An 8,453-nucleotide genomic window follows, 5' to 3' on the forward strand; every position below is an offset into this window, starting at 1 on the left:
CTCTATGCCACTAATCTCAGATGATCTTGAACTGGGAGATCTCCTTGTCTTAATCTTCTGGAATTCATAGCCCGGACACCCCTTCATTCAAGGGGTTCTGCATTTGTAAACTGGCTCAAGTCTGTAAATGGATTCACTGGCTGAGGTTGCCTTTTGCCATGATCCAATGCAGCCTTTCTATTATTTGTTTGAGGATTTTTCTCCTTATACAGATCAAACAGATATGCAGTAAGTTTCCTATGTATTTCATCCCTGGAAACACCATTATTGATTAGCTAGCACCAAAGGTCCAAACGAATTATATCATTATAAATTCCACCTCTCTGCCCAATGCTACTGACTGTAACTATTTCCTAAGCTTGGTAAGTCCTTTAATTATAAATTATACTCTTCTCCATCACAGGTTAATATGGCAGTGCTCCCCAATATATGAGATGCCTTTTAACAGCTCTACAAAATTAACTGCAGGTGGATCTTACACAAATGTAGTAAATGCTGAGGGCAGAACTTGTATTAGAATCAAGAGAAACTAGGGCTGTCCATGTTTGGCATCCTGCCCATGACATTTCTACAAGCAAGCCCGTGGCCCAAATGGTTTGAGCAGATTCAGCCCTGGTAGTGAAGATATACAGAGTTGATCGACTGGTCTACCAAATGAGGAGCACCACAAGGGACCTCACAGGTGGCCACATCTGGCTACATGTGACTGATGCTTCCCATCCAGCACCAGGGAGGACCCAGAACCCCAACTCCTCTGCTCATCCACATTATCCTCAATATGGGCAGAGACCTTGTGCTCAACATGTCTCAAAAACAGAACTTATTTGAAGTCACCACACAGCACCCAAGACCAGCATTCAAAGCAGAACACAGAGAACCATTAAGCCTGTTAAGCCAAAACAAACTTTATCATGTAACCAAGAAGTTCCCGCCTCTTAGTCGGACTGGCAGGTCTTCCTGTTGTCTTACTCCTCCTCAAGGTTAGAGTGTGCTTCCAGTCCTGTGCTAGAACTTTCTTATATTTCAGGTCAGGTTTACAATCCCGTAGCACTTGTGCCTGTCCTCCAAGAATGTCATCCATCTGCACTCCCACCCAGCCCTGGAGGAGGACACACCATTGCAACTGAGGTTGTGAGGGGTTGTTCAGCTGCTTTCTCTTCCCCTTTGTGGGCAGTGATCCTGCACTCATCATGACTTGACTTCATAGCTTGTTTGAGAATTCCGTACAGCATTTTCCCTTCTTCTTTCTGATATCTAGGGGGATAACCTGTTACTTGACTTCCACTGGAGGTATAAAGCTGGCCCAACAGAAAAAGGAGCCCAGTTAAGAGTACAGGCTCTTAACATTAAAGAGGGATTTTAGGAAACATGTGTTTGCTATGTGGCTTCATACTATTCCCTTCTACTATATTATTCATATGAATAAAACCCAGGAGAAAACCAGGAAACAAATGACAGACAGTGTGGAACACAACTTATAGTCAGCACATCTTTCTCCATGGCACGGTGGGGAAAAAACCCACAGTTGTGTTAGCACAGATTCTCTAGAACAAAATATCTCATAGAGAGGGTGAATTTTTCTGTGTATGTAGAAAGAAGATTTATTATAATGTCTCAGAGACCGTTGTCCTCTTCTTCTAATAATGACTGTCTGCCAATGCCAAGGGAAACTTCAAAATCAGGGACTTTTCTTCCAGTGAAAGGGAGCTGCAATTTCCCTGAGCCCAGCATGAAGCCAGAAAAGAAAACTCTTGTTTCCTAAAGTCACTACTTAAAGTTAATAGCCTGGGCACCCTTCCCCTTGTGAGACAGATTGATATCTTCAGTGCATGTGAGGAATGGGCTATGCAACTTATTAACATTGATTACATGAAGGGGAAGGCAAGTGCTCTGAGGAAAGCTCAGGCTAGGTCTGAATTTAGGCCCTGTCAAGTGCAGGGTCATTGCTAACAAGGAGAGTAGCAGACATCTGAATAGCCTGAGGTGGAATAGTGGGGTCCTTCCATAGGGCTGCTTGGTGTAAAAGTCCTCTTGCAAGGCAGGGCACAAATGCTAAGTGAGTGCAATCTACTCCTAAGATCTGTAAAAATTTCACCCTGGACTAGAGGCACAATTTAACTGTAAGGAGTGGTAAGGATTACTGGCCAATCTAGAAATCAAGCCAGACCTGCCATTCAAAGAAAGAGGCAGGATCTTCCGGGTACCTTTCTTCAAGTTCCCTGTGGCTTTGCAGACCAGGAGAGTTCACTGTTTCCTGATCTGAGCTCTGCTGTTCTGTGTTGTGCTGTGAGGGGACCTCGGGGAAGCTCTGTATTCTGAACATGGTAAGCACAGGATATCTGCCCACAATGGGGAGGAACAGGTGGCTGATCAGAGGGTGCTGAGGTGCAGGCTCTTATCAGTGGTTGGATGGGAAACATCAGCTAGATGTGACTACCTGTGCGGTTTCTAGTGATGCTTCTTACTTGCTAAATAAGATGGTGATCTCTGAATATCATTATATCAAGGCTGGATCTTCCCACATCATTTGTACCATTGGTTTGCTTGTAGAAGCATCATGGATGCTTTTCTTGATTCTGAAGGATATGTCCAAAACATTTTGTGTTTTACACTACACATTGAGAGGGCAGGTATGAAACTAATAGGTCTATTTTAACCTATGATTTGTTTTTGTTTCATTTTTATTGCAGTTTTCATATTTCTTTATATGTATAGTGATTTGGATATTTTGTAGCAAGGGCACTTTTTTTGTTTCACTCTATTTGGTATTTGAGATGCTTCAAGTACCTTAATAGGACTCTTTATCTTTAGTTTAGAAATTATTCATGTAAGATTTCATTAAAACTATTTTCTTGACCTTTGAGCTGATATTCTTTTATTACAGTCAATTGACGTCTTTGCGTTTGATATGTTGCGGTGTTCCTCGTTATTTAGTGCCAGTAAAATTTTATACACAAATTATTTTTTGACCAATTCGTCCATTTATTCTATTTATCTTACTTTCTTGTTCAGTGTGTGTGAACCTTGCCTCTGTAGTTGTCAACGTGCAGGCAATTTCAATGGCCTTCTCTCAGGGACTGAGCTCCTGCTTAAGTCATTACCTGCCTCCATCAGCTGCTGCTGTTGTCAGGTGTGCTTTATATACATGGAGCACTAGCTTCAGCTGCTCTCTATATTTGTTCCCTGTTTCTGTTCTCTACACAAGCCCCCGCTATAGTCTTTCTCTACTCTCATCCCAGGCTCTCTGCTCCCTATATGTGTTCCAGTCCACAGGTCCTCTTGTGCACCCCTATCCCTTTCCCAAGTTCTCACTCCTCTCCTTTCCACAAAACAACTTCTTTTGTATCAGAACTCTTGCACGTTTTAATTTTTGAGGACCTGCCCTGACAGGACACCTTGTATTTCTTGTTGACATATTTTCGTGGCTTATGCTAATTATATTCCTATGCTGATATCTAAGTATCTGGGTTTGTTGTGATAATATGTCTAGATACTTGTCTCTGGGTTTGTCTTGTTTAGGTGGTAATTTTATTCCCAAGGTATTGTTTGCTGTCTGTATTTTCAGAGAATGTTGACTGCGTTTTTCCGATTTTCCTGACCTGTTTGGTGGGGATGTTCAAGAGGGAATGTTTGCTCATATTGAAAGCTGGCTGAAGTCTCAGGCAGGAAATTATGATGTTAACAATCCACCAGGAGACTTAGTCAGGAGAGAGGTTATGCTGTCTCTGGTTTTTGTACAGTGTTAGGTAGAGCTGTGTAAATTGCATGTGGGATAATAAATAGTGTGGTGAATCTTATGGAAAGCCTAACTTTTCTCCTGGCAGGCATGGCATGTGGTTGAAAAAGGAGTGTACACTCCTGTCTACTGGAAGAGGAAGGGTTTATTCTGTACCATTTTATATTGGAAAGATAGGACTTGCTTTCTGATTTTAAAAGATTCGACTTTCTTGATATTGCCTTGAGTGTCAGACATTTGACACTTTAGAAATTTGAATCATGTAGGAGCTCCTGCAGACTATTAGGATCACTGTAGACTGAATGCATTTTCATCACAGGATAAACATAAGTCTATAGCATCCAGGGTCAGAATGCAGTTCATTGGGTCCCCTGGGTATCCTCACAACATGGGGCTTCAATTGTCTGCTCGATTAAATGCATCCTTTCCCAATGAGGCCAGACATTGGAGTACAGTTAAAGGAACAGATACCAAAGATAGGCAGCAGCTTTAGGGACACTGCCTGTTCCAGTTGTTGGAGGACCCTCATTAAGACTAACCTGAACTTCTGCTACTTATGTGCCCGGGGCCTTAGTCCAGCCTGTGTCTGCTATTTGGTTGGTGGCTCAGTCTCTCATTGTCCCCAAGGTTATAGGTTAGTTGAGTCTGCTAGACTACCTGTGGGGTTCCTACCATCTTCAGGGCCTTCAATCCTTCCCCAACTCTTCCTTAAGCATCTACAAGGTCCATCCCTTGTTCACTTTGGTTCTCTGCTTCTATTTCAGTAAGCTGCTGGGTGAAGCCTCTCATTGGACACTTATGAAAGTCTCCTGTCTGGGAGCATAACATTGTATCCATAATAATGGTAAGGATTGGAGATTGCCCATAAGGTGTGTCTCTAGGTGGATGAGTTTTCATTGGGCATTCAATCATCCTGTGCTCTAGGTGTGTACCTGACTTTCTATTAGGCGGGAAAAATTTTGTTCTGTGTGTCTACTGTGCTGTAGTTGAAACTGATCCTTCAGCTTTCTTCTCATGCTCCCATACAGTCAATATTTAAACTCTGTCCCTGAATCACATAAGATGCTTTAGCCCTATTTGCTATTAATGCTAAGTTATTTTGCAAGCCTGGGGGCTTAATATTTTAATTTTATTCCTTTGGTTTTGTTTTTCAACACAAATTCTCTCTGTGAAATCATTCCTGTCCTCATAGTCGACATAGGGACCACATAAGCCACCTGACATGTTTTTGCACAATAAGTATATATTTTTGTGCAACTTTTAATCCTCATGTTTCACTTTGAAATTTGGCCAAATATATAGGTTATATTCTATTTCTCAAGTTGATATGTGTTCATTACATCAATACTACTGGAGTCTTCAGAGTCCTTGGATTCCAGGTGTGTGATGCTCTTCCGCACACTTGTGACTATTCTTAAATGTTTGAATAAATAATATTTTGCCTTTGTATAGGAATATGTATATCATATGTTTCTTCTTTACACTTGTCATAAGATGGTCTCAGAATTCTTGATCTTGAAGTAATTAGTAGTTGATAGTCCCCATGTATATCTGAGAAATTGACAAACACAATGTGGAAGACCAGCTAGAGCTTTCCATTGCTGAGCTCTTTCTCCTGCCTTGCATTGTTTATTTATGATCAAAATTTATATTATTTTAGTTTCATCTGTTCATTTGTAACTGTTTAAGCATGCATTGCCTTTTAATAAAATTTTATTAATGTTATAGTTTAAACTGTTGCACTTCATGCTTGTATAAGATGAGTACGGATCTGAAGTGAATGTATAGTTCTTGGTGGGAAATTTTAGTAAAGAACTGAGTTCTCTATCATTTTTATTTCCTTGGTTGATTTTTGTTGGGATTAAGGGTCTTAATATATAACTTTTGGTCTCATAGAACATATTACATAGGCCATGCCAGCATCCAGCTGTATGACATACACCTGCCTGTACCTCTATGACTAAGGACATGTGCAAATACACCCAGTTTACCCATAAGACTTGCAGTTAGTAATTGTTCATACAATTTTTCAGATATCTGATCAGTATTGTGGATGTTTCCTGTGCATTTCCCTCTCAATTTGCATTTCCCTGTCAGGGCTGTATGTTATTCAAATTGTTCAAAAGCAAGACACATGAATTTTATAATACAAGCTCCATCTAAAATGGCACAGTGATTGTAAATTCTGAGTCAAAATATAAGTGGATTGCCAAAATAATATGAATATGTTTTCGAGGAAACATGTGTTTTCTTTACATTGATGTTAGTATCATGCTTTGTGTTGTACACATGTATGGGATATTTAGGATGCAGTGACTTTGGATGATGTGCATGTGAACTTCACTGAGGAAGAGTGGAATTTGCTGGATCCTTCCCAGAAGAATCTCTACAAAGATGTGATGTTGGAAACCTACCTGAACCTCAACGCTATAGGTAAGACTGTTATTTATCTAAAGGAAACAAATGTTTATTGGTTATTGATTATCTATCATTTTAATTGGGAATAGTGAAGATTGAGCTGAATAATTCAGTTACACTAAATTTTCACTGTAACTTTCATGGTTCAGTGAAAATTCACAGTGCCTTGATTATTTCCTAATTTCCAATAGTATATCATTCATTTCCGGTACTGTATTTTAGGCTATAATTGGGAAGACCATCATCTTGAAGAACATTTTCAAAGTATTAGAAGACATGAAAGGTAATTTTCATGTGCAAGCTGATACCAATTTGTCTCTGAGGAAATTTTAATATCTTAAGGAATCTCCAGCAAAAACAAGAGTGTAAAATAACAGTCCTTTAACTGTAGCTATGATTATAATATTCTTACAAAACCATGTACCTCAAGGTCCGATACCTGATTTGTGTATCCATTTGATAAGTAGCTTCTTTAGAGCTATGCTGTGGCCCTGCCAATCTGTAGCGTCTCATAGTATTTAGAAACTGCACATTGAATAGTGATAAATTTATATCCAAAACATTTTAAAAAGAAAATCGTCCACAGAAAACTTGGTGATACTCATATTCTTGTAGTAATATGGTTAAGTTTGGTGAGAGGGCATTTTATGAGAATCAAGAATGTTGTTGTGGAGAAACATTAGTCCATATTGCACATGTTATAAGAAATAAAAATTCAAACAGTGTGAATGTAATGTGTAAACCTTTCACTTATTATTCTTTTTATTAGGTATATCTTGTGTCATAATGAATAATAATCATGTGAGCATAGGCATATTGAAAGAGGAAACATAAAATTTTGTTCTGAAATAAGAAGATATGTAGTATTCTGCCTTTGAAAGTAATTAGAAATATGAAAGACATTTGCAATTACATGTTTTTTTAGTTTTACATGGAATACCCCTAAACTGAAAATGTAGAAAATCTTTAGGGTCAATAGGAATTCGGAAATTTTTCTTTGTGTCCTGGTTCCCAGTCAAAAGTGTTGTAATTCACAGTAGAGGAAAAATATGAATACAATCAGTGTTATAAAGATCAGAGTTTTTATAACTTTCTTCAGATAGCTAAAATACATCATATAAAAGAGGGTATTACAAGTATGAGCCATGTAATAACTATCACAGGTGTCTTGAACAACTCATGATGAGTGAGAACACCATGAACATATGAAGGGCTAAATTCTTAAGATCTGATGTTTTTTTTACCATTAGACAAATTGTAAACATAATTCATATTGATTACATGATTGATCAGAGTAATGAATGTGGTAAAGATTTCACATGTGCTAATTATCATTGCAGGCATGTAAGAAGATATACTGGAGTGAAACTGTATGAGTGTAATATTTGTGGTAAAGCCTTTACAAGATGCAGTAATCTCCAATATCATAAAACAACACATACTGGAGAGAAACTTTATAAATGCAATCAATGTGGTAAAGCCTTTGCAAGACCCATTTATCTCCAAAAACATAAAATGACACACACTAGAGAGAAACCTTATGAATGCGATCAATGTGGTAAAGCCTTTGCACAGTGCAGTCATCTCCAAAATCATAAAAGAACACATACTGTAGAGAAACCTTATGAATGCGATCAATGTGGTAAAGCCTTTGCACAGCGCAGTCATCTCCAATATCATAAAAGAACACATACTGGAGAGAAACCTTATGAATGCGATCAATGTGGTAAAGCCTTTGCACAGCGCAGTAATCTCCAATATCATAAAAGAACACATACTGGAGAGAAACCTTATGAATGTATTCAATGTGGTAAAGCCTTTGCAAGACCCAGTCATCTCCAAATACATAAAAGAACACATACTGGAGAGAAACCTTATGAGTGCAATCAATGTGATAAAGCCTTTACACATCACAGTACTCTGCAATATCATAAAAGAACACATACCGGAGAGAAACCTTATGAATGTAATCAATGTGGTAAAGCCTTTACAAGACCCAGTCATCTCCAGTATCATAAAAGAACACACACCAGACAGAAAACTTATTAATGTAATCAATGTGGTAAAGTGTTTTCACTAGGAATAAGCCTCCAAATTCTGTGTGCTGGAGAGAAACATAATGAAAATGATCATGAATTAAGTGGGAATTAGGAAGGTATCATAGTAGGATATGATAGACATGGGTGCTTGGGATTATTTCCACTCTGGAGATTTTTTTTTGATGTTTTTGCAAAGAAGTTTGCTGCCCTTGTCTGAAGAGTTTCCTTGAGGTTAAGGTAAAACTGTTTACATTAATTGT

General features: G+C 38.6%; 1 protein-coding gene across 1 annotated transcript in view; it reads left to right on the forward strand.

Annotated features, from left to right (window-relative positions):
- The window catches only part of LOC127673209 (zinc finger protein 431-like), a gene marked incomplete at its 3' end in the record, with an annotated part of 61,765 nt that extends 53,577 nt beyond the window's left edge, over nucleotides 1-8,188 (forward strand). The window contains exon 7 of the mRNA XM_052168815.1: nucleotides 7,449-8,188. Coding sequence (XP_052024775.1) covers nucleotides 7,449-8,188 — 740 coding nt within the window. The remainder of the gene's footprint in view (nucleotides 1-7,448) is intronic.
- Between the last annotated feature and the right edge of the window lie 265 nt (nucleotides 8,189-8,453).

The sequence above is a fragment of the Apodemus sylvaticus genome, chromosome 22 (assembly GCF_947179515.1).
Source record: "Apodemus sylvaticus chromosome 22, mApoSyl1.1, whole genome shotgun sequence".
NCBI lineage: Eukaryota > Metazoa > Chordata > Mammalia > Rodentia > Muridae > Apodemus > Apodemus sylvaticus.